This window comes from Harpia harpyja, chromosome 5 (genome assembly GCF_026419915.1).
Source record: "Harpia harpyja isolate bHarHar1 chromosome 5, bHarHar1 primary haplotype, whole genome shotgun sequence".
Classification (NCBI taxonomy): domain Eukaryota; kingdom Metazoa; phylum Chordata; class Aves; order Accipitriformes; family Accipitridae; genus Harpia; species Harpia harpyja.
Genome location: NC_068944.1, coordinates 11,862,069 through 11,889,116, shown reverse-complemented (window position 1 = coordinate 11,889,116; position 27,048 = coordinate 11,862,069). Strand labels below are relative to the sequence as shown.

The 27,048-nt window shown below is 35.3% G+C and overlaps 1 protein-coding gene across 14 annotated transcripts in view; it reads left to right on the top strand.

Annotated features, from left to right (window-relative positions):
• Positions 1 to 27,048, top strand: part of ZNF236 (zinc finger protein 236) — a 98,996-nt gene that overhangs the window by 36,547 nt on the left and 35,401 nt on the right. For 12 of the 14 annotated variants that reach the window (XR_008235365.1, XM_052788383.1, XM_052788385.1 and 9 more), the window contains 14 exons: positions 4,074 to 4,277; positions 5,864 to 6,092; positions 7,870 to 8,142; positions 10,326 to 10,529; positions 13,899 to 14,043; positions 16,984 to 17,244; positions 17,503 to 17,753; positions 18,451 to 18,552; positions 23,552 to 23,703; positions 24,864 to 24,970; positions 25,068 to 25,219; positions 25,335 to 25,547; positions 26,023 to 26,302; positions 26,768 to 26,871. Coding sequence is in view for 13 of the 14 variants with exons in the window: in XM_052788383.1 (XP_052644343.1) it covers positions 4,074 to 4,277; positions 5,864 to 6,092; positions 7,870 to 8,142; positions 10,326 to 10,529; positions 13,899 to 14,043; positions 16,984 to 17,244; positions 17,503 to 17,753; positions 18,451 to 18,552; positions 23,552 to 23,703; positions 24,864 to 24,970; positions 25,068 to 25,219; positions 25,335 to 25,547; positions 26,023 to 26,302; positions 26,768 to 26,871 (2,677 nt within the window). In the remaining variant the exon portion in view is untranslated. The remainder of the gene's footprint in view (positions 1 to 4,073; positions 4,278 to 5,863; positions 6,093 to 7,869; positions 8,143 to 10,325; positions 10,530 to 13,898; positions 14,044 to 16,983; positions 17,245 to 17,502; positions 17,754 to 18,450; positions 18,553 to 23,551; positions 23,704 to 24,863; positions 24,971 to 25,067; positions 25,220 to 25,334; positions 25,548 to 26,022; positions 26,303 to 26,767; positions 26,872 to 27,048) is intronic. The other 2 variants (XM_052788376.1, XM_052788378.1) reach the window with 2 other exon arrangements.

The following is a 27,048-nucleotide window of genomic DNA, read 5'->3' as shown; positions in this document are numbered from 1 at the left end:
AAATAATGAAGTTTTATAAAATTACAATCTGCATATATTTGTGCCAGATTTATGTTCTAGAAAGGGAGGGGGAAATTTGCCTAGAATGTAGTCTGTCAATTCGTATTGATCTCTTAAAAATCACTTAAAAAAAAAATACAATATTAAAATTCAAGTCTTGCATAGTCCCCCCCATTTCTCACACCACTGTCCACCCCCCGCAATAAATTGACTTTGTTTCGTATAGTGTGGTTTATATTCAAAAACCCTCCAGCAAATCAAGTTCCAGAGAGGAACTGATGACCTCCCTTTTTCTCAAGAATCAAGAGGATGTTTTTTGTCTTTTTTTCATTGACTCTGAATATTGAAATTAGGCTCCTCTGTCAGGGTGTCATATTGTGTGGTTCCCAGTGAGAGGTGCCAGTTGGGAGCAATGGATCCCATTGCCCCCTCCTCCCATAATTGCCTGGTACTCTTGCCTACCAAGTGAGAGAACTGGTCCAGTTCCATCCTTAGTCTAAGCATCTTTCTCCAGAGAGAGATTTGGTAACTGCTGAACCACCAAGCATTTTAAGTGTGAACCTTTACAGAGTCAACTTAAGCTTACATGTGGTGGGTCTAGGAAACCAAGCAAGGAGAAGCCTGACTTTCCTAGTCTAGCAGTTAGAGCAGAAACCTGAATTCTCCTTCCACTTGCTAGGGTACCTTCTATTTTTACAGTTCTAACTATATACTGTAACATGTATGGGAATCTTGTGGAAAAGGAATGCATGACATCACTTCAAAACTAATGCAGGCAGACATCAATGCTAAGGTGAATCAGCAGCAATTTTGTTACATGTTTTCAGATATTCCTCCTTTGATGTACTATCTGCTTGTTTCCATGCCTTCAGATGCACAGCCTGCTTGTTTATGTGCAGTTCCTGTTCATTTGTTGAACTAGGATCTATGCTCAGATTCCTCCATGGGATGGCACCATGTATCACACATGTTTTTAAGAAAATGTATACTTTTTTTTTTTATTTAATGTTTGCTTTTTGGTAAGTAGAGCTAGTTGCATCCTTAATGATTCTTCATTTTCCTTCTTGTAATGGAGGTGATAAAAAGGAGGAATATGGTTTTTGTATTTTCAAATAGAATGACGTACTAAAATTAACATGAGGCACCATGAGTGTTTTTTAAAACTTTCTGAGAGAACTTGTAAAAGAGGTGTGCAGGGAATCACCATTGTTACTGTGTTTCTGATGGAGTCACTTGGAAATTAATTCTTGACCCTACACTACTTAATAGTTTATCAGTGACCTGGAAGAAAATATAAAATCATCACTGATCAAGATGATACAAAGATTGAGGTAATTTATGAAGAGGACAAATCACTGATACAGCGTGATCTGGATTTCTTGGTGAGCTGGGTGCACCAAACAATATATGTTCTGACGTGGTCTAGAATAAAATCACATATAGAAGAACAGGAAAAGCAGGCCATATTCACAGGGATAGGAGTTTTCAAGGATTTTAAATTCCCCTTATAAATAGGGATGGAACAAGTAATAATTGATATACCAGCTAAAAGTTAGGTTTTCCTTGCCTGGAAAGATTAGTTTTGGTCTTTTTGTTTAGAGAAGAAACTTTGCACAGAAATGAAAGCTTTGTATGTCCTCTGTATTTCATTTGGGGAAGTTTTGCTTTTGTCGGTTGTCTGTTTACAGTGTTCACTATTCATGAACTATATTCAAAGATACAGGAGGAATCGGAGCCATCAGAATTCTTAAAGTATGATATGATGTATTTTATTATTTAAGAGATTCAAGGTGCATTATGTATTTTGCCCATCAGATAAAATATTTAAGGATGACTAATTCTGCTGTTTTGAAGAAAAGGGAAAAATCTGTAATCCCTTTAATAGGGAAGAGAAAAAACATTTTGAGGGTTGAAGCTAGACAAATTTCACACTTTGAAATAAAGTATGGAATTTTAGTGTGGATAATTTACTGTTGCAGCAACTTGTTGAGGTTGGATAGCAACAGAAAGTTATCACAGTAAAGTACTTGATTTAAAGAAGTGCTATAATTTTTGTACAGTTAGTTTACTTGAAGGAGTAATTCACTCGGAGCAGTCACACGGTCTGTGTTACACAGCAGATCAGACAGACTAAGGGTGATCACAAGGTGCACTATTCTAATGGAACAAATGTGGAATTATGAAATAGTAATAAAACACTTCATTCTCTATGCTATTTTTAAAATCGGGTAGTGAAGTGAGACCTACAAAGAGACCTGAAACTTTTTATGTTGAACAGGGTATCTTAATAGTAACAACCTTTATATGCATGCATATATGTATGTATTATTTTTCAAGAAAGCTAACCTCCATGAGACTGTATATAAACTGCTGTATAATACGTGAACATACTGGCTAAATAAATGCAGTACTGTAATTTTCATGTCAAAGATGATATTGAGCAGTTCCTTCATTAACAATTTTTTTTTCCCTCTTGCTAAAGCCTGGGAGAATTTTATAGACTTTTTAGTGTAGGCTTCCCGCTCTACTAAAGAGCTTCCCTGCATTCCGTTGCAAGAAAGTGAATGGTCTCCATAAAGAGCTGTTACACTCTTGAGCAAAACACTTTGCTTCAGTTCCCGTTTATTGCAATGAAAATGGCATGCAGGGTGTTTTATTTTGTAAAATACGTATTGAAATGTTTATAGCACTTTTGCTAAATTGGAATCTGAAGAGGTTGAGTCTTTCCATCTGTCCCACTGGTGAGGTGAAAAAAGATGAAGTAATGGTTAAATTGGCAAAATAGCGAGTGCTATTCTTGCATGCATGCAATAGAAATGAGATAAGGGTTTGTTTTATATCATCTCATGAGAAGGCATTAAGAGTACTTAATCAAATGCGCAGGATGTAACTTGAGTCAAGCTAATTTTTTGTAATACATTTCTTTGTAACTACCCTCAAATATGGTGACAGTGTTATTTTAACTGTCCAGTGTAATGTGTCAGTATAAAGAAAATCTTAGGAGAGTTTTCAGATTGGAAGAAATACTACATGAAGCCTAACATTATTCTTTGTTAAAAATTATCTAAAAGAAGGTAGCTTTTTATGTATACATGTATGTGTGTGTGCGCGTGCACGCGCCTGCAAGTGATTATTTTTGGAGAACAGAAGTGAATATTAGAAGCAAATTTCCAGTGTGTTCTAAGAAACAGAATTATGGGGCTAGCCACTATATAAATATAAATTTCTCTTTTCTACAGTAAAATAAATGATTGAAAGCAGTTGTTTCAGTAACGGAATACTTACAGAGTCTATTTGTTATAACAAAGAGAAGTTTATAAATGAAGGAGAATAGAATGAGTCTTAATTTCTGATTTTAAAAAGAAATACCAAGGCTCGTTATCACTTTTTTCTTCATATTTGTTACTAAGGTTGCCCAAGATACAATTATGAAATCAGAAATAAAGAACTTTGATTTTTTAGACTTTATATTTTGTTAGTATTTTGACATAGCTCCATCTGTATTTAAATTTTTAGAGTATGAAGAGAATTCTTCTAAAGCTAAGAGATTTAGAAGACTGAAAGTTGAAGGGAAAAGAGGTAGTAGTTTGATTGTTCTGAAAGATTTTGATGTCACAACACAAATAATTTCATACAAAAAAATCTCAACTAATAGAAGGTTATTTTTCCAAAGGACTTGCTTTACTTAAATGTTAACTTTAAAAAGACAACCATGTCAGTGCCATTTATTTGTTGTGGAATTACTTTGCATGTGGCCTCTACATGTGGAATTCAGTAATTGATGCCTGTGTTTTGTAAACTGGTTGACAGTTCAGTAGTTACGATAACATTAATTCAAGCTGTAAGCTTACAGTTATGCAGCTTGGGAAGAACTCCAGAAAAGGGATATAGAGAAGCAATTCTTTAGTGGAGTGAGCAGACCTTGAATGACAGCTCTGTGTAATCCTTATGTCTTATACAAGTGGACATCCTTGTAGTGGACAGTTAACAGGTATTTCAGATAAGGGAGCTGAACAGATCAGTTTATACATACTTTTCATCTTCCTTTACAAATGTACTGCTATATATTTCAGGCCACACATTTTCGGTCTCCACTTCTTCAACAGACAGAAAACCAGGTGTCATCAGCTACTGCTCATCAGGGTCAGCAGGCTGTAACTGATGTCATCCAGCAGCTCCTTGAGTTATCAGAACCAGGTCCTGTAGAAAATAACCAGCCTCAACAACCTGGTCAACAGCTCAACATTGCAGTGGGAATCAATAGAGATATTTTGCAGGTAAGAGCTGTGTGTGTGAGAACAGCTTTATATTTCAGTCATTTCTTTCTCGTTTCTATTTTAGTGAAATTTGTTCTCAGTATTTTCAATGATAGCATTCCTTCTGCATTTCTAAATGATTTATCAGTCAAGAAAGAATTATAGAGATCTACTGAAGGAGTATGGAATGCACCAAGGTATCTTTTTGTATAATTTTACAAAAACAAGGTTATGAATATTGATTACATGACCTAGAAGAAAGCTTTAAGTGTACACACCCATACATGGACATTTTATTGATCCCTTTGGCTTCTTTTTTTTCCCTGTTGCCTAGAAGGAGTTTGTGGCATGTCCTTAAGTTATGCTGTGCTTAAAACATGATAACATTTTAGAGGGGAAAAATATTTTTACCTAGTAAAAAAAAGAGAATGTATACGGGGCCCTTATCCTGTTCTAATTAATAAGGCTATTTGAATATTTCTTATTGGTGCAAAGAAAATTCCTTCCTGGGTCAGACCAATGTTTTGCCTAACCCTTTATTCTTTCCTTGATACTGGCAGTAGGAGATGCTATGTAACAGAAGAGATGCAGGCAGTAATTCAACTGTCTATGCTTGTTCTGCATCCTCCACTGCATAATAGAACAGGGCAGAGAATATTATTCTTTAGTATTGGTGGTAGCTAGCTATAACCGTTAAACTATTTTTTTCATCTCTGGTCTTTTAATTACCATTTAAATTTTTTTGGAAGACCTGAATGTTACATGTAGCTATGTGCCAGTTCACCATGTTAACCTGTGCTGAGTTCTCTAATGTTGGGAATGTGATGTGTAGTTGCACCAAATTAAAACACAAAATATAACTACTGTTGTGATAGCTATTAAAAAAAAAATAAATCTGTCTTTGAGGTTGGTTCTTTAAGTTATTGTATGAGCATCACTAGCCATCTTGTTGTACAAAATAAAAATAAAACATTGTTTTCTTCCAAGCAATCACATATCTGCACACTCCTACTTAAATGTGTGTTTGAGGTCTTTGACCCAGAGCCTTTTCGGACACAATAGTATGCATAAAGGTGCCTACACCCCAGTCCCTTCCAGGTGTACATAAAAATGAGTGCATAGCTCTTGCCTTGGTCTGATGGTTATCACTGGTTTGTTAAGAGAGGCTTTTGAGCTTTTCAGAGTCTTTCTTTGGTTTAGTATTCTTCCTTTTTCTTTATATCTTTTATGGCTTCTCCACAAGCTGATGGGCTTAAAATTTGATCTTCTATGGGGAACTATTCTCTCATGTAGTAGGCATAAGAGAGCGCTATGTATTTCTGGCAAATGCTCAATTCTGTGGAAACAATTGGTACTTTCCTGAAAGGCAGCTGTTGGCACAGGTATTAATGCAGCAAATACAACTTAAAATCTCACAGACAATCAGAAGTCAGTGTTGTGTGAGAATGTTTTTGCAAGTTTGAAATCCAGCTGAAATTCTGGGAGGATGAGACATTTAATTCCTTTAATTATATTTGCATTATATCTTCTAAGTAGCTGTTTGAGAAAAGTTGGAGCAACTGCGGAATGTTTCTTTCTTAATCTAGAAGTTTTTTGTTCTTTTTTAGCAAGCTTTAGAGAACAGTGGGTTGTCTTCGATTCCCGTCTCTGCGCATTCTACTGAGTGCAGCCAGGCTAAGACTCCTGGGGCTCAGGATCAGAACCCAGACGTCCAGACTCTCTCAAATCATCAGGCTGACTCTAATAATGCAGAACAAGATAAGGAGCAAGAGAGTACAGATAAACTGGATAAAAAAGAAAAAAAGGTTATTAAGAAAAAATCACCGTTTTTACCTGGTAATGTTGCCACTGCTTGCTACTTTTGTGCTGTAAGGACTACAGTATTTGTGGGTGTGATGGCTTTATAAAGGGAGTTCCCAAAACATGCTGTGGATCTGTTACGTTCTTCATCTTCTTTTATCTAAAATACAGTATGTGTATAAGTTAAGATAGTAGCATTTATAACTTTCGTTATACTGACACTAAAATGTGTCAGAATGGCATTAAGTGAAATTACACTGTTAAAACTTTTGGATTTAGATCAGTGGAGTTTTTGGAGGAGGACAAAAAAGAAAGAATATAAATCTTTTTCCCTCTTTTTCCCATCATCCTTCTCTGAGGAGGATTGGGATTTCATGGTGTGTCCCAGAGCAGAGGGTTCTTGCAAGCTCTATTCTTCCTTGTTGGAAGTGAGGCCTCGCAGAGGCAGAAGTGCAGTGCTGCTGTCTCATGCAGATTTTCACTGATCTAGGCCATGTAGGGAAGGAAGAAGGTTGGCATTGTTGATAATACTTCACATCGCCTGTGTTTGGAATCACAGTGCTGATTTGATACCGTCACCATAAATGCATGTTAATATTTCACCTCCTTACTGTATTGTGTGCATGCAAGTCTGGATTTTATCTCTGTGTGCTTAAATGCAACTTTAGTGTTAAAGTTGCTCAAGCTTTAAGGTTGCCAGCTCTATAATAATCAGTCATTGAGCTCTGTCCATAGTAACTTCATAGATACATTGATGTTGCTTTTTTCTTTGCAAGGGATGCAGAAATTGATCCAAAGTCAAAAACTTATCTTGTCCAGCATAACTGGGCTACAAACCAACATTAACTTTTTCCTCTGGTAATAATAACTATTTTGTTCCTTGTGTGTATCAGTAACAACTCGCTAACTCTGACTGCAAATAAAAATAAAAGGTCACTGCTGTATAGTCAAAGACAACCACCTTTATTTTTTCATAAAATAATGTAACCTCAGTGTATTGACATGGTTTACAGAAAAAAGCAACAATGTGGACTGATTGAAATGAGTAAATGTCTGATATTGAACGACGTGTATGAATAAAGAACCCTGATGGGATTTAAAAGCTTCTTTTGTCATTTTTATTGAGAAAAGGTATGCTGTTGCTTTAGGATGGAGCTTAGGGTTCTTGGATCATAAAACAACTTTTGTGAAAAAGTGGCCTTAAATTGTAAATATTTCAGAAGGACTTTTTATGGACATTTTGCTCCTTTAAAGTTGTATAAAATGTAATTTAAGTCTGAATTTGCAGAAGAGAGGGCCATATAAAGTATTTCTTCCAGTTAGCTAGATAAGTGTTTAGTACTTAAAATAATTTGGTTTGGTTATGGTTCAGGAGTTATAGTCATTGTTGGATAATTTTATATTAGATATGGTATTTATAAGTTAACTGGTATATTATATTGCATTACAACTACATTCTGTATTTCTAAGTGGCATACAAACTGAATGCTTTCTATTCTGTGAAGTCAGACTTTCTTAGCTTTTTTCTTTTTTTTTTTTTTTTTTACCTTCTTCCTTTTTGGTAGCATAAAAATGTTTGAATTTCAACAGGATTGTCTTTGGTTGTGTTTTTGTCATTCCAGCCCATCACTATTTTTGTGAAGTAGAATGTATCTGATGGAGAAGTTAATTGTCTGTGAAGTGTGTTGTAATGGCATCTATTTCACAAAATGTTTTTGTGTTTTGATTGCTTGTATAATGGTGTCAGTGTGGTGGATTTTTTCAAGAACTGTTAAAGTATTTGAAACATTCATTTTTGTGTTCCTTATTTTAGGTTCTATACGTGAAGAAAATGGAATAAGGTGGCATGTTTGTCCATATTGCTCTAAAGAATTTAAAAAACCAAGTGATCTAGTGCGTCACATTCGCATTCATACCCATGAGAAGCCATTCAAGTGTCCGCAGTGTTTCCGCGCCTTTGCTGTTAAGAGTACTCTCACAGCTCACATAAAAACACATACTGGCATTAAAGCTTTCAAGTGCCAATTTTGTATGAAATGCTTTTCCACCTCAGGGAGTTTAAAAGTTCACATTCGTCTACATACAGGTAAGGCCTCAAAATTGCTTTTGTATTTTCTGTGATGTGGGTGAGACCTTAAATGAAAAACCACAATGTGAAGTGCTTAAATTGTAGAGATGTCTGTCATGTCATTGATATGTATCAGAGAATGAACCATTTTTAGTGCCTTGTATGATGAACTTAAATTTTTGTCCTAACGTTCTAGTGTTTCATGGCTTTGAAACTTTGTATGGGCTCTTACAAAAGCCATGAACATCTAGTTTTCTGATGAAGAGTCAGCTGTTACTCCTTTTTAATATCAGTATTGTGAGTGTATTTAATGGTGCTTTCTAAAGAGTCATACTCTTAGAATTTGAGTTCTGATTTTACTTATCCCCAGTCATCTTTCATATTTACTCTGCATCTTTTCTTCCCACCCCTTCCCCACACTTGTTGATAATTTCACTGTATCACTCAGGACTGTTTGGTTACTTCCCATTTTATCTTCAACAATAAGGTGTTGCTTTGTGTTTTCACCAACTTAACTGTTTTCAATATCTTACACTGCATAAACTCCTCTGTTCGTATGGTCCTTGTTTACATCATATATGATGTCTTCAATACCTGTTTTTCTGTGGCTGAACTTCTATCCTCTGCATAGAGACAAATGAATTTTCTGCTCTTGGTGGACTGCCTGGTTGTTTTGCACTTTTTCTTTCTTTATTCCTGCAGGTAAATAAGTTTTCAGGAAGATAAGCTCGTAAATGTGCTACTCTTTCCTTTCACTCCTGTTTGTGTATTTACATTCTGCAAAAGTATCATTCAATGGCTATGTGCATTTGGTGTTCAATATGTTTTATAGTCAAACCTTTAATCCATGAAATATCAATGTTGGATTCATCTGCAGAAAGTTTTTTCACTTGCTTTTTGTAAACTTGTAACAGGAAATATACTAGTTTACTTTAAAGTCAACCTTGCTTTATTTAAGGAGTCAGACTCATGCAAAGTGGCAAAAGCACTAGGTGGCTTGAAAAATGGGTAGTCCAGTATTTATGGAACTCCAGCATGTAGTTAACCATCATTCAGCCCACTGGTTTTTCCTGTCAGAGATGTTTGCTTCTTCCTCTGTCCAGCAGGTTAGGCTTACTGGGTCAGGTTAGCGGTTCATCTAGCCCCATATGCTGTCTCTGATGGCAGCGTGCAAAAAAGGGGAAGCCTACAGTAATGCTTCTTAGCAGCATACAACCAGCTTCCGCTAATCTTTGGGTTGAGGACTTCATGAAGCAGGCTGTACCTCTGTGCTAAGCAGCACTTTATAAGTTTTTGTTCCAAAGAGCTTAGCTGATTGATTTTGAACCCATGTGAACTTAATACTAGAACAACCTAACATAATGAATTAAAACGTTGAGCTACATGTTGAGTAAAGTGTTTTCTGTTTCTGTTAAATATTCTGCTCAGTAGTTTCATACGATGTTTTAGTTACTGTATTGTGAAGAATGGTTCATTCTTATTTCTTGTGCATTGTTTCTATCTGTGATTTTATAGAGCTTTCTTCATAATACCCAGTCATGTTTCCTAGCCTTCTAAGTCCAAGATCTCCCCTTGAACAAAAGCTGAAAGTTCGACAGCTTTCACTGTCTCTGTAACTTACCAGGTTTTCCAGTAACCTTTCCAAGGAGAGATTTCTACCAGATATTGCATGGCAAAAGTCCTTCGTTAATAATTCCTGTTGGCATGCTTTTTTGACTGCCATCAAACAGTGTTGACGTTTTCAGAGACAGATCTAGAATTCTGTTAAACTTTGTCACATCACTGTTCTTCTGTTTTATCCTATTATATATCATTCATCTATGTGTTTGTGGATTCTTTTTTCTCACAGTTTTTTAACAGTTTGTTTTGGAAGGACATTTGACCTGCTATCTGCAATTCTTAGGATAACTTCTGGAACCCGTTGAAAATTGCTGTCACTTTTGCATCATCCAGTTGCCTGATAACAAGCTTGTGTAAAGTGATGTGTTACAAACAGTTAGTAGTTCAGCAATTTCATATTTACTTTTGATTGGATTTTATGGATCTGTTTTGAAAACGTATTTAACAATAAACACCCTTATAGGAAAAAAACAAAACAACCCCCCCCAAAATAGGAAAGAGAATCTGTATTCCAAAGAATACATTTCTAGGGCAGTGGAAGTAAAATCACAAACTAATATTTTTTTTCTAATCTTTTGCAGGTGTTAGGCCTTTTGCTTGTCCTCACTGTGACAAAAAATTTAGAACGTCGGGCCACCGGAAAACACATATTGCTTCACATTTTAAACATACTGAACTAAGAAAGCTGAGACATCAACGTAAACCTGCAAAAGTTCGAGTAGGAAAGACGAGTGTTCCAGTACCAGACATTCCCTTGCAAGAGCCTATACTCATAACTGATTTAGGTAAAGAGCAAGTAAATCTGTGCTATCTTGAAATTTGGATTTCACTGGAAAATAGAGGTCATGGTTTGATCAAGCAAACCCATTCAGAGCTTACTGGGAAAGATGTACTTTGAAATAAGTCATCAGAAATAATCAGGCTTCACAAAAGTGCCATATTTTGTATTTTGCTGGCACTAGAATTGATAAGAAGAGTCTTTTTTTATTTACAGAGAAATTGTATAATCCTTACCAGAAGAAACTGTGTGCATTTTTACATTACATTAAGAGAGAAGTTAATTTAAACTATTGTTAGACTGTTGGTATAGAAAACATGACGGACAGTTCATGACCTAGATTCTTCTTAAGATGATCGTATTTATTCAAATTACATGTATTAAGGAGTTGGTATGTTATGTGATTTTAGTGTATTTGTTACTATCGTGACCTCAGCTGAATTAGTGGTAATCATTAGTGGTAATATTTCAAAAAAGGGCAGAATAATTCTGGAATGTACTATAGAGAATTCATACAGTTATTTTAATTCTGTTGTAGAATAATTGTTACAACATTACGTAAAACCACTTTTTGGAAAAAGGTAAGTTGTTGTACAGCTCAATCAAGACAGTATATATTGTTGTCCTGTAGAGGTCAATGTAGTGGGCAAGGCGTTTACTCTTCATTGTTGTTTGACTCACCAGTCTGCTAACCTCTGCCTTGTCTGCTGTGTAGTCATCTTTATATAGTAGAATATTACATTGGTAATATCTTTAGCCTAAAATCTTTATCACTCTTTAAAAATCTTTTTGCTTTCACTGCTTCCAAGAATTACCATCTGCAAGAGTAGTAGTTATTTTGGTATCGGGTATAAGAAACTTAAATTTTCAGACTAGCAACAAAACTTAACTGACAGCTTCAGATATTCAGATCACACAGTATTTCTTTCTTGAGTGAACCCTGGAAACAGGTACACTCCTATTTCTTGACTTTAAAAAAAAAAAAAAGAAAAAAAAAGCACTTCAGTACAATTAAGATCTGTGCGGTGAAATTCCGTTTTTTGGAAAAAAATATAATATTAACAAAAAAGAAATACTATAAAAGTTGTTTCCTACGGGTACTGATAACATGTGAACTCTGCTGATATTGGAGTGTTCAATGTAAAAATAAGAAGTTCCACCATTTGTCTAGAAGGTGTCATGTTTTTTCAACCCACTGACAATATTTCCACTGTTCCCAGAAAAAAAAACCTCTTGCTTCTTTTAGACGTGTCAAGAAACTAGTATTGTTGCTCTGTATCAATCTTGGAGTGGCACCTTTGACAGAAAAAAAAAAAAGTTTTGATACATATTTTACTTTTTAAAAAAGTCTAAATTATTCTAAAAGTCTATAAAAAAAGTCTGCAAATTGTTCTCTACCTGTTACAATGTTTGTTTCATTTTATTGCATTAGTTGATGGTATTTATTGAGTAGGAAATGCAAAAAACTTACTGTAATTTTTCTAGCATGTACTGTGGTTCCAAAGATGGAACTGATGGGAGAAAAAAATACCTTTTTATAGAACGTTCCCACTCAGAACTATTTTGCTGACTTGCTATATCCAGTGTAGAGCCACCTTTAACTATTCTAACAGTTTGGAGAAATGTTTCGTTTATCTGAGTTGAACTGGTTGAGTAAATAGTTTGGAAGTGTTTTATTAGGAATTTCTGTTATTTCTGTTCTGTTATGTATCTTATTAGGAAATTCTGTAGTGCTTCTGTAGACCAGAACCACTGAAACCAGGGATATGCTCACAAGTTTGCTATCATTCATTCTAAGAGTTAACTGAATTATTCTGCTTTTGTATGATCAAAAATAACTGAGAGTAAATATTTGTCATACAGAGTTTCTTTTCCTTCTCTTCTGATTTGGAAGACTTGTGTCATCTCCTGTACACTACTACTAATTACCATCACAGAAGAATGCCAGAAGGGATTTAGAAAGTAGGGTTGTGGGTTTGGTTTTGGTAGGGTTTTTTGGTTCGGTTTGGTTTGAGGTTTTGTGTTGGGTTTTGGGGGTTGTTTTTTTTGTTTTGGCTTGGGTTTTTGTTGTTGTTGTTGTTTTGTTTGGGTTTTTTTGTTTTTGTTTTGGGGGTTTTTTTTGAGAGAGAATGTTTTTACTAGGCCAACTGAGTTGGTGAAGGTGAAGGAAGTTTTGGCACATATGTATTTATAAATATATATATGTATAACACACATATGTATACATAAACTTTTCCAAGTCTGAGACAGGTAAACTTGTTCTTTTTTCATTGTTGCCATCTCCTCTCAAAATTGAGCGGATTCCCTCTCCTTGTCTTCTGCTATTTTCAAGTAAATGTGGAAGTCAGCAGACACCCTTTGGGCTTTCTTTTCTGAATATGAAACATAGCATGCTAGGTGAAGCAGTCTGAAGAAGGAAGAGACAGCATAAAAGGCTTTTGTGGTGAATATTTAGGACCACAAAGGGATCTTTTGCATGTTTGTTGAAACTTTTCACTACTCTCTCAGCCTTGTATATTAGTATTGTGATGAGTACTTTGAGTTCACTGATGTGTGAATGATGATGAGTTTGTTTACTTGAGAAGTCTGCTACTGTTCCCATTCTGTCATGGTGTTTGGGATGAGATACCCTTCTGTTGGCTGCTTCTGAGACAGCATACTCTTGCATTAGCAGTTGGACATTTAGTAGCAGGAACTTTTAACTGATTTTCCAAATTGACACTTGACTGACTTCAGGGACCAGTGTATAAACAGCATTTGTTTAAATAAGTTGGTTTGAGGTTTTGGTTCCCCCCCACCCAAATACATTTTTGGAGGTCCCCAGAGAATTAGCAAGACTGACTGATTAGCTAAAGTAGATGTGATGTACAAATAGAACAATTTTTAATGGACTTTTTTTATCCTTTAAGTAAAGGCAGATATATATCATGGTGTTTTGTACTTTTCACAAAATGCATATTAAACATTTGTCAAGTTAAAATGTATGTCTGGGGTACATTGATTCAATGTCATTTGGTTAAGGTGGAGGTTGGAAGAGCAAAATATTATTTGATTAGCAGTGAAGTCGTAACTGTCAGGTTTTTTTAAAGTTAATGCTTATTTTGGACATATGTGAGGCTTGATGTGATGAGGCGGACCTATGGATAAAAGAAGAGCTATCACTAAAATAGATAGCATGTGCAATATAATATGTATAATGCTAAATAGATGCATGCATAATTTTAAGTGCTGAAAACATGCTCATTTTCTTTATATTCTTGCATACTAAAAGTTTAGTCACACTTTTTTCGAATACTAGCTCTTCAGACTGCTGCAACTTTGGAATAACTTTACCAATTAATTTTTCCTTTTTGTGTGTGTGTGTTTATGTGTGCAGGTCTTATCCAGCCAATCCCAAGGAATAGCCAGTTCTTCCAAAATTATTTTAACAATAATTTTGTGAATGATGCAGACAGACCATACAAATGTTTTTATTGCCATCGAGCCTATAAAAAATCTTGTCATCTTAAACAACACATCAGGTAAAATAAATACAAAGAAGAAAGGAAATGTATGTAATAACAAAATTTATGGAAAAGCATGAATTTATTTAGTGTTCACTGAAAAGACTTCCTTTTTTACCGTCTCTTAGGTAGTGAACCAGTGATAATTGATTTTTCTGGTAAAGTTGGAGGAGGCTTTGGACTAGTTCATACTGATGTGCAGTCCTAGTGGTTGTGTTCAGTATGCAGTTTAGCTTATTAATGCTCAGACTCTTTTTTCCTAAACTATGTATAGGAAATAGCAAGCATTGCATGTGGGGTTTTTTCGTAATTTTGTAATTGCATACTGCAGATCATCTGCTTTGTATGTAACTCCTATTTTTTGAGAAGGAAGTCAGCTTTTTATTCTGTGTGCTGTTTTCTGTGTAGTAAACCTAGAAGAATTTAGGCTTACATTGTAATCAAGTACATGTTCTTGGGGATCATTTTGTTGCTTGAAGTTCTGTTCAAATTCCATATAGTGGGTGTTTGTTACAACCACAAGGTTATGGAGTCACAGAAAAATTTAGGTTGGAGGGGAACCAGTGGAGGGGAACTAATCCAACTTTGTTTTGAAAAGAAAGGGTGGCTTCAAAGTTAGATGGAGTTACAGTTTTACAGGCAGCGAGCTTTGACATTTAGTCGAGTTATCAAACATTGCTCCTTAGATAAACTATGAATAACTGGAGGAGAAAACATGAAAAAAACCACCAAAGATGATTACTAGGATTTAAGGAAAGATTCCATACAAGCGGGTGGCAATCTGCTTGTTTCTGCAATGTAAACTCTGTACCACTTTCTCACTTTCTCTAATTCAAATTGTGGCGAGTTCCTCATGTTCTCCTTACAAGTCAAGTTCTGTGTTGGTAGGTTCTCAAACTGGCTTGAAACAGTTCTTGGTTTCTATAAGCTCTCTTAACGGGAGGGGGCAAAGCCTTGCAATACCACATCTTTTCCTTCTATAATATCCTATCTAGATTTCTCACCGTCTTTTGTAGACACAATCAAGCTGGATTGATTTAAATCAAAATAATTTTCAAGTAGTAAGTGTTGCTGGTTTGCGTCATTACCACCTTCATTGTCCTTCATTGAAATAGTTGATTTTAATTGTGTTTCACACTTGTCTCTCTATTTTATTAAAATAACTATCAATGGTTAGTTAACATTAAAATGTTTGTTGCCACTAAAGAGGGCCATAGCTGCCTAAAGATGGCCTTCTTTAGCCTAAATATAAGCTAAATTTATGCATATTTTACTGAAGCATTTATTTAGTTTACAGTTTTATGTAGATTCATAATTTTTCATCTTTCATTTGTGTTAGAGAAATGTAGCTGACTACCTAGTTCATTTTTCTTTCACAGTTTTGTCAGGATTCTTTGAATGGAAGTTGAAAGTGTTTTAATTACACAGAACATGAACCGCTTATTACTTAAACAATTGGTTTACATGCACTGAATTCTCACAATTTTTTTTTTTTTCTTGTCAGAATACGCTTTGTGTTCAAAATCTGTTCTTCAAATGCCTGTGCTTGAATTCATTCTGCTGCTGGGTGTACACACACTCCAGCTCAGGATAAACTATTTTTAAAAGCCTCGTTACTTATTATGTGCATCTTTGTTTTTCTTCTTGATACTGAAAATGCTAAGATGTGATGGGGCTACCAGTCACTTGCCCCTGTGCTTCTTTCTGATTGATCTTTGCAACAAAGTACTTGAGTGAAGCTTAGCTTAGCTTGGCTTTGTTAGGGGTTTTGTAGAGGAATTAGAAACTTTTCTCTTTTTCCGTGTTTGTTCTTTGTAAGTTAGCATCGCTATACCTAAACTAGACTTGACGCTTGTGCGGTTAGTCTGTCTTCATGGAGTGGTGCTGATCATTGCTTAGAAAGCTTGTTTCCCTCTCTGAAAACAGAGGGAAATTTGTAGTAGGGGTATTTTCAATAGAGCAGTGACTGAAGAAGCTCTGTGTGTCAGATTCTCCCACAGGCACACCAAGGAAAGGTTGCGATACCCCATTGCTGATTTCCGTAGATATATATTGGTAGCAAAACAGTAATCTTGATATCTGTCACGCTGCTTTATTATGGTGTCTGATGTGGTGGCCATAGACTTCTAAGGATACTGTAATCATAAGCCATCCCTAACTTTTCCCAGTTTTATTAAATCCTCCTTCCTTTATCTTCCATTTCCTAGCATTCACATTGCTTTCCCCCTAGCTCTCACTCCTGGGATGCTACAGTCATAATCCTTAAAACTCTCATTGCACTGGGCTCCATTTCCTAACCTGTCCTTTAGTCTGTTTTATATCTCGATGTGGTCCTAAGGGGAAACTCCTCCAGCACCTCTGGAAGGAAGGATATAGTGAATGGGATGTGTTGATAGTATAGGTGAGAGAGGTTCCCCGCTTGAATATTGTTTTCACATAGCAGTCTGAAAGACTAGTTGTACTGTGCCTTGTTCAGGGGGTATTCAGGGTGGACACAGTTCTTTTCCCAAAAATTCTGTTATTAAACGTAGTAGTAGTATATAATATGAGGAGGTCAGTATATTTTTCTCCAAACTTTCGTGGTCATTGTTTTAGCTCAATTGAGGAAAATATATGCAAATGATAATATACTGGTCTGAAGAACCTAGTACATTATCTGGCATGGAAAAATTCAACCCAAATGTTTTAACTGAGGCAAAGTATGATCAGAAAAGGAAATTGGACTGTAGAACATAAAATTGTCATGTAGTATTGCTTCTAGCCCTGCCAGTGATGACATGCGGGTTGTTTATAATTTATTAAAGCTTTAATTTCTGGATTTTCTTAACGGAGGCCTCTTCCATCCATACAGCAGTCACCTTAGTTTGGTTTATTTTGCTCATTTTAAAATTCAATCTTTTAATAACTTTGTAAATCAAACTGTTAAATCTACTTTAACTTCTGCTCTCTCTTAAAAAGGTCACATACTGGTGAAAAGCCATTTAAGTGCTCTCAGTGTGGAAGAGGTTTTGTGTCAGCTGGAGTTCTGAAAGCACATATTAGAACACACACTGGATTGAAAGCTTTTAAGTGTCTTATATGCAACGGGGCCTTCACTACTGGTGGTAGCCTCAGGCGACATATGGGGATCCATAATGACCTTCGACCGTATATGTGTCCATATTGTCAAAAAACATTCAAGACATCACTAAACTGTAAAAAACACATGAAGACTCATAGGTATGTTTACAATTTTTATATGAATCCTTCAATGTATTTCAGTAGACCTTCCTTAAAGATACTTGGAAAGGCAGCTTTGCTCTGTAGCAAATGCTAATAATTGAATTAGGATGTTTGTTTATGGGTAACAAACACTTAGGTAGCTCTGAAGGTATACTAAATTATGGCGTATAATAAAAATAAAAATTTGTTCGTGTAAATAATTAGGATAACTGTCTAACTGAAGCCATGAAAAGACCTTCTTACCTTTCTTTGCAGATACGAACTTGCACAGCAACTTCAGCAGCATCAGCAGTCTGCTTCAATAGATGATTCTACAGTAGATCAGCAGAGCATTCATGTTTCTACACAGATGCAAGTGGAGATTGAAAGTGATGAGCTACAGCAGTCAGAAGCTGTTACAACAGATCAGCAGGCTATTTTAGAGTTAGACCAGCAGCCAGTAGTAGGCACAGAAGAAACAGCACTAGAACAACAATTGGCTGATCAGCCTTTAGAGCAAGATGAGGGTGAGTATTTGAAATATGATAAGGTTTATAATGAGGTAAGTTTACAAGTTCTCAAATAACTTTTTCTTCACAAATGTCAATGATTTGAGTTTCAAGACAATGCAAGTAAACAACTAGAAAAGTACATGGAGTAAAAGCTAACTACTTAAAGTCTATTGTACCATTTCTTTCATTCATTGCTGTGTAGGTTTACTGTTAAAAATACAAAGATTGATTAAGGTTTGCACCATTTAGTTGTATCAAACAAAACTACTAAACAAATATACAGAAAAATAATACTATGTGCACAAAACTTTGCCACATCACCTCTATTATTAATAAAAAACACTGCTATATAGTCTACTTAGGAAGTAATACCTGTGTTTTGAGATGGGAGAGTACAAAATATTTCATGTACTTATTCTATTACTAATTAGTGGAACAAAGTATTTTGGTTTTGCTTATTTGCTTTTTCATGGTGTAATGAGTTAGCAAGTACTACAGAGGAATATAAATAAAGCCTACAATAAGGAAAGATTTAAATGCCTATTCAGCTAATAATTTTTTATTTATTTTTAATGCAGTAAAAATTCAGATGACTACAAAATGTAGGGTTTTGGGAACAACTGAATTATCCAGTTAATTACATAATCTTTTCTTGACATTTTTTCCTTACTTTTTCTCCCGCCCCCCCCCCTTCTTACTTTCCCCATTTCAGATAGATTTGTGACATCCCAGCATGCTTTACAGGAAAACATCACTCAATTTGAACAACAAGCTATAACACAGCAGCCATTTGATCAACAGGGCTTATCACAAGGTTAGTAATAAATAATGGGTTTTAAAGTGATTTTTATAAATCTGACTTTACAGCATAGTTATCATAAAGCATTTCAAAAGTGGGCATCCACAGGCAAAGTAACTGCGATGCAGAGAACTTGCAAAAACTTTTTCTTAAATTACTATTTTGAAACTATATTTGGTGGAATGTTTTGAATACTTAAATATAAATGGATTTTGCTTTTATGAGCCAATATTTAGTCATTACAGTATGGGGTCTATAGTCAGGCATTTCATATTCTTTCCTTGATTGTGTTTGAAATTGCTGTGGCAGTAGGCAGTTTACACAACTTTCCCCCTAAATATGCGTGCTCGTAATCTGAGATGATAAGAAACACCATCTAAGATTTGACTGAGTGGCTGTTGGGATTCATTATGGAATAAGTGCAAAATACAATCATGTAAAAATCATACTTTCACCTAACCACAGCAGTTTCCTTTTGTATTTTATAAAGCTACATAAGTAACAAATAAAGAGATTGTAAACATTTGGAAACTTTTTTTTTTTTTTTTTAATCTACAAAATAGTGAGAAATAGTGTAAAGCTTATGTCACCTGCAGAGAATGAAGAAAAGACTGTGTTCCTTTGCTTTTCACTACTGGATTTCTTGAGTTGTTGCTTGATAAGAAGCTACTAGTTTTGTTTTGGTTTGGGAGGGGGCGGCAGGGAAGGGGGGGCTATGTTTAAGGCATTTACCTTTCTTCTGGTTGGGAAGTATACCTCACTGGCTGACCAGTCGATCCTCTTCCTCCTTGTTTCTGACTCCAGCAAATAACTTCATACTTAGATAACTGGTAACCAGTAATTGGTATTCCATCTGCTTAAACTTCTCTGTTCTTAATTTCATTCTCTGTTGAAGTATATAGTGCCTTTTGTAAAACATAATTGACTGTGCTAAGTTGAATGACGCTGTGAAGAAATAGTATAGTTTGTTGCCGATTTTAATTCTCTAGGTTGTGCTGCTTTGTATGTAACTTAGAAAAAATATTAAAAGTGTCTGCCTTTATTAAACAAGACTGAACCAGGTCCTCCTAAAACCCTATGGATTATTTTCCTTGGTTGCCTTTTACAGTTTTCCAAATGAATGAGAAGACACTACAGAAAAAAAGTGCAACCTTTCACTCTGTGTTACTCTCAAGAGTGGTGGTGGGTTTTGTTTGGATTTTTACAGCTCCTTTGAATTTGAAAATCCAATACGTAAACCTTGTTTTGTTATCTTATTTAGACTTCAGTTTCTATGTATGTGTATCTTCTCCATTAAATAAATATTGAATACTGAGTGATTTCTTGGGGAGGGGGGAGACTATTCTAAATCTCACAAAACAATTCTTTCATCATCAGAAATCTAGGCTGATCATCGGTACATTATAAAATTGGTACAGAGAATCAGAACATTTGTGGTGTGGGTTTTTTTAAGTCTCATTTGTATAAGATGTCTCCTATTCTACTTGGAATCTCATCCACAGATTCCCAACTCTTTGAAGTTTCCTTGAAGATCCTGGAGCCCTTCAAAATTTTTGAATTTCAGGTAGGTAAGCATTTGCGCGGATGCATGCGTTAAATTGGTCGACCCTCTCCCTATGTCTGCATCTGTGCTTCATGCTCCTAATTTCTTTTTCCTGTCAGCTAGGCAGAACATTCAAGCTTAAAACACTATGTCTTTTTTATCCTTGATATTTTTAGGCTGTATTCTTGTGAAAATATTTTGGCTCAGTGTTTATTAATAGAAAAACATAGGAGTTTTAAAAACTCTTCGGTAGGTTTTTTGTTTTTTCTTTTTCATTTGATGAAAAAAAGAAAATCTTTGCATTTCACACAGATAAGGCTGATCTCTAGGCTGCACAGACCTGTCAGAACTTTGTTTATTCTTTCAGGTTTGTTTGTAATACTTCTACAGAATTTCTGATTTGTTCAGATAGATTTTTCTTGATCTGTTCAGACTTGTAAAGAAGTGCAGATCTTATGAGGGTGCTGCTGTATCATAATCTGTTACTCATATGAGCTAGATTTGAAGACTAAGAAAAAGGACTTCAGTGTTCTTTGTAGTTTACATATTCAGGCGTCTTCATCTGAAGACTTGTTAGTGAGGTCAGAACAACCAAATGGATCTTTTATCAGAAAATGTCTTTGGGTTATTGAATATCGTCTGTCACCAAATGTGTTTTCATATAGATTATGTCACCTTTTCTTCCTTTAAAGTCTCCCTGTAAGCATGATTGAATGTTAATAATCAGTGGTCATAGGAGAGTGATTTTGAAAAACTGCGAGTCCAAATACTGTTATTCTGTAGTCCATACAAATATACCCTTGCCACCACCAGACTGCTGTTCTGCTTTGCTAAGAAGTTGATCTGCAATTTCAGGACTTGGAATTCCGATTCTTTCAGTAGATCTTTACAGATTGACTTCGGTCAGTACTGTTCAGCTAGTTCCCAAAAGTTGCCTAGGAAGCAAACCTGCAGAACATTTAAATTTTAGTCACTGACCCCCACTGAGATGCACATGTGCATGTAGATATGTTTGTAATGTTAGAATTCAAATGATATGTCAGTAAAGACTTCCAGTTTTGTCTGAAGTAAAATATTGTATTTGCTATGAACTATCATACTGTTGTTTTCTTATTCTCCTGCACAAGTCATATCTTTCCACTATTAAACTGATTTCCAGAGTATTCTGTTTTTTCAGTATGTTTTGTTAATGTGGAAGAGATTAGGTTGGATGATGTCCTAAAGCCAAGAAAAAAACAAGCAATGCAAATGATTACTTGTACTGAAATAAAACAAAATCCAATTTCAAGTTTAGGGGACTTTGTAGTAAGAGACTCCTCTTATACAGAGCTTAAGATGCTCTCTCTTCTTTGAAGATTAAGCAAAAGCTTCTGGGAAATGATATGTAATGGTGAAAACAAGAGCAGAAAATAAAGGTTCTGAAATTTATTTCTCTCTCTCCCTCAGACTGAACGTCTGGTTTTTGGTGTGGTGGTTTTGGTTTTTTGGGGGGGGGGGGGCTGTTTTGGTTTTTTTAATGCTGTTCTGTAGAAATAGTATGGTGGTAGCAAATGCCTTTAGCATGCTCAAAATTGTCAGATCTTTTTAAAATTTTGAGTGGAAATTGACCTTCATGCTAGGTATTGAGCAAAATGGGGTTGCATCATGCATATTCTTGTTAAAGTGTTGGTTTATATTTATTCCAGAGCTACCTTCAGAAGTAGTATTTCTTCAGTTTGTCCCCAAATACTTCTAAATTCAGAACTTTTCTTCCTGAGTGTTTTGTTGCATGATCCTGGGAAATTTTTCAGGATGTCAATAATTGCTTTTATTAAAACACTGTGACTTGAAACAGGTCATGGTATAGTAATTTCTTTTTTCTTTCTTAGCTCGTAGAAATTACTTACCAATTAAAAAAAAGTTTCAGGTTTTTTAGATAGCTGTTTCTTTGTACATTTAATAGTTACGTCCTTTTTTTTTTTTTTTAATGTAGGGCATGGAAGTGGCATCACTTTTGCTTCACTTTCTTGAGGCTTGTTTTTTTGCATTCTCATCAAGTATAGTGGGAATACCATTTTTCCAGAAAGGTGCTTTTAAAATGTATTGCAAAATAGAAAGTAGCCGCCTGCTTATCACCTTAAAGCTTTGCATCGCTGCTCTTCAGGCTACTTTTTTGTGTTTTCACTAAGAGTAATTGAGGTGCGAGGTTCAGCTTGTTGAATCTTTTTTTCTTCTAATCTTGGTAGTTCTAGGAGAGAAAATAATAAACAAGTTGCAGCATTAGGTTTGGTGATAAGTTACAACCTGACTAATAATGCTTTCAAGATTTGTTTACATTTGTTAGCTTTCATTCTACAGTATAAGCAATAGCATACAAGCAGGTTTTTTCGTATATTGGTAACAGTATTCTTCTGCTGTGAAAAGTGTCTTTTGGGAAATTTCTGCTTAAACTTAACACATCCCAGTTTTAGATAAACTGTAATTCAAAATGTTCTTTAAGCATTGCTTTTTGGCCTTTGATGCTGTGATCATCTGATGTGGGTTTGTTTCTACCCTGTTTTCATAATCTTCATCCTTTTTGTCCGCTAAAGGCAAACTGCACAGAAATAGTAAAATTGCTGCCCTTACCTTAATTACTGATACTTGTGGTTTAATTTTTTTCCACATAACATTGATTTTTTTTTTTAATATTAGAAATATTAGGGCTTAGAGAGGTTGATAAAAGGGCATTTCTAATAGCATTAAAAACCCCTGCAATCTGAGCTATGCTTCCCTGGCTCTGAATCATTGATACTATCATTTCATTCATTCATTTAGGCAAAGGAGGTGATTAAGATCTGATATTTCAGAAGAACAAAACTGAATAAAAATTTCAGGTCTTTATACTGGAAATGTGAATAAAAATATGTTTATTTTTTACTTTGCAGTTTGCCTTTGAGAGGCTCTACTTTACTATTATCTAAAGAGTGGGAATATGTGGAGGAGATCCAAAGTAGGAGAAAATGGGGTTACTTTATCAGAAACTGGAGTTCTCCTATTGGGTTATCTCCTCCACTCACCCGCCATCCTCCCCACTGAGCTTTGCATCCTTGTGATCGGCTTCCAGTGTAGTTAAGGGAGCGTGGTACCAACGTGGATAAAGGGAGATGGGTCAACCTGTTTGACACATGCATGCTTACATACAAGAAATTCAAAATTTCAATGGCTCTAAGGTAATTGTGGCACCCCGAAGAAACTTCAAACAGTGTTTTTCTGTGGAGGAGATTTTCCAATAGAATTCCAGCTAATGGTAAGTAACCCTATTATGCATATTACATAGATGCCAGAAACTTTTGTGTATTTTGTCACTCAACAGTGAAGTGTATAAAATGAGTATTACTATATGGTAATACTACCTTATCTCTTTTGAAGGTAGTCTTCAAAAAAGTGTGGTGTTATTCAAAGACCAATTCAGTGTTTTTTCCAGGTTTGTGACTGTTTAATTTCTGGCAGGTTTTACAGTGAATGACAGCTACAATCAACAGACTCAATTTCCAGCTGTACAGCAGCTGCAGGATTCAAGCACACTTGAATCTCAGGCTCTTTCAACGAGTTACCATCCACCAACCCTTCTTCAGGTTCCAAATACAGACACTATTAACGTAGTAAGTACTGCTAGAAGGCAGAATTCATTGTTTGGTGTTCAGTGATAAGTTTCTTTGAACTATTTCATTGGTGATTAGGTAAACTGAGAAGTTGGAAGAGTTTCATGATTTCTTTTCTAGAATTTCTTGCTTATGTTTAACAACTGGAAAATAAAGGGGGGGGGGTATAAGTGGACCTGGCTACATCTTTCTAAAAAAGAGTTGTACGTTTTGATGCTTTAGGCTTAAAAAAAGCATATAATGCTTTAAAGTTGGATTGTAAGTCTAAAACTAAGGAAATCACCTAATGTTATGAAATAATTTTACATTATTGCACTATATTCTGGGCTAATTCTTTAATTCTGTGCATATAGATATGATCAAGCAATAAAAATAACATTACAAATGTGTAGTGATCATTCATGGAGCTTGCATATTGCAGTGTATGATGTTCTTTTGTGGTTCTCATCTGAATAAATTTGTAGAAGAGTTTAGTTGCTAAAAATACAGTTTAAATATAACTTTTTATGAGGGTAGCATTACCTAGCATGAAGACCATCTGTAGTAACGTGTTTACCATGATGACCTGCATGAATTATTGTCCCTTCATGCTCACTTGCAAAGGGATAATGTTGGTCAGAGAACTGAGGTGGGTGTTAGGATCTGGAAAAGTTTGAGTAATTTCACCCTACAGGCTTTGGAGTTTTATTCTCTTCAAATCTTAAAACATGCTGTCATTCTCAAGGATTATTCTGTGGTGGTTTTTGCTTAGAGGAAAAACCTATTCAAAAAGCCGTGAAGTCTGTCAGCACCACTGTGCATTTTACTACTCAGTGTGGGGCCCATACTGTTTAAAGCGGCTGCTTTAGTGTTAAATTTAACCCCTCAAACACCAGAAAATCTACGAGACTCAAGACATGTTTTTGCATAGATTCACAGAAGTGTAAGTGCACCACGTTGTCTGTTTATTCTGATTCAGTAGGTGCACATTTTGCTGTTTTCCTTCTCACTATGAAAGAGCGAGGTATCATATTGCACTCTTAACTTCTTGTCAAAAATTTATGAAAGCATAAATTTGATTACTTGTGTTGACTGTAAATGCTGTAATTATTTCTTGCCTATTTGTGTGACTTTATTTTGTGTTATTGTGTTATTGAAATTTACTTGAGGCTTTGTTCTAGACTACTCGCTTGATACAAGATCAGTCATCACAAGAAGAGCTTGAATTGCATACCCAACGGCCTCATTTTCTTGAGGATAATGAAGATCAAAGCAGGCGTTCATATAGGTTTGTTATATACTTTTAAGGTTGTGTCACAGAATTTCCTGAATCTTTTACGGCTAGTAATTATATGCAACTAATGAAAAAAAATTTCTTCCAATAGATGCGAATATTGCAACAAGGGTTTTAAGAAATCCAGCCATTTGAAACAACATGTACGATCTCATACTGGTGAGAAACCTTATAAATGCCAACTCTGTGGTCGTGGCTTTGTTTCGTCAGGAGTTCTTAAGTCACATGAGAAGACTCATACAGGTAACAGAGTATACCAGCTTTATATTAGCTTAACTCAAGTTTGGGTTTCGTAAATGTGCTGTGTAAGTGAACTTAAACAAATGGCATGCTACTTATTTGTTTCTGTTACTTTAAGGAGTTAAAGCATTCAGCTGTAGCATTTGCAATACCTCCTTCACAACTAATGGCAGCCTTACCAGGCACATGGCAACTCACATGAGCATGAAGCCTTACAAGTGCCCATTCTGTGATGAAAGCTTTCGAACAACTGTTCACTGCAAAAAACATATGAAAAAACATCAGGCAGTCTCCTCAGCTGTAGCAGCAGCTACAGAATCAGGAGGGGGAGGTAAATTATTTCATTTTTACTCTTACAGTCCTTACTGCGTAACAAGTACAGATGTTTCAGTGGATTTCATGAATGCTGTGACAGTAATGTTATAAATTAGCCTTCCAGCATGGATAATGTCTAATGTCCAGAGCCACTGAAATTGCTGTGTTACCTAAATTGTTTAAAGAAATCAGTTTTCCAGGAGTCTGTCCAGTGTATTCAAGTTATTGTATGTTACATAGTTATTTTAGTGTGTCACTAAAGTAGAACATTTTTTGTCCTAAATACTTATACCTGTATTTAATTATTGTAAAAATAAGAATTATAAATCCAGCTTTATTTTAAAAGCAGACATGAGTAGTTAGACCTCTGACAGAGATTTAAGTCCAAGCATGTAATGTAGTGGCCATGTGTTTAATAATAAACCCTTCTATTTTTGTATTTCTGCTGGCAGATTAAACTAAAGAGACGTGTGGTTTTTTTTTTTTAATAGTTGCATGTGTTGAAGATGATGATGAAAACTCTGAAAGAACTTCCAGAAAATCTCGTCCTGGTGTCATAACTTTTACAGAAGAAGAAACAGCAGAACTGGCAAAGATTAGGCCTCGAGAAAGTGCCACTGTCTCAGAAAAAGTTCTTGTCCAGTCTGCTGCAGAGAAAGACAGAATTAGTGAGATCAAAGATAAGCAAGCAGAACTTGAAGCAGAGCCCAAATATGCCAACTGTTGTAGTTATTGCCCCAAAAGCTTTAAAAAACCCAGTGATTTAGTCAGGTAAGGAATGGAAAAGTTTTGCGTATTTTCAATTTTCTAAATTGTTCACCAGGAACTTTGCAGTAACAGTTTCATATCTTTTTTATTCCTAAGCTGAAGTTTGACTCATATTTACGTACATTTTTCTTTGTTGGAACAGTTTAAAAATATGTGTCAAAATGTTATATATTCTGAATATGACTAAACCAGTCCTTTCATATTTCTTTTCCTGCATTATTAAAATTATTATTATGAAGTTTAAGAATAAATTACTCGTTTCTTGTTGTAGGACTTCCATATAAAAACATGTAAAAATCAGTTTGAAAAAAGGCAAATGCTTAAACCATCTTCTTTACTAGTTCTGCTTAATGTAATGTTAATATAAGTATTCAATTAATTCTAAAATTAGTAAGATACAAAATAAATATTTCTACAAACTGACGTAAGAGTAGAAATTCACATATACATGTATTCTGGAATTATTAGGCATGTTCGTATCCATACTGGAGAGAAGCCATATAAGTGTGAAGAATGTGGAAAGAGTTTCACCGTAAAATCCACTCTGGATTGTCATGTTAAAACGCACACAGGTCAGTAAGATTTTGAATGTCTTTGTTTAGAAACCGGTTACTTTCTTGACAGGCTATTTTAACTAAAGATTTTGCAAGGAATGGAATGTTTCACCATGATCTGGGAAATGGCACTGTGAGTGGCAGTGCTAGGTGAAATTTGGTGCTTATGGCATCATCAAATGAATCGTATTATGA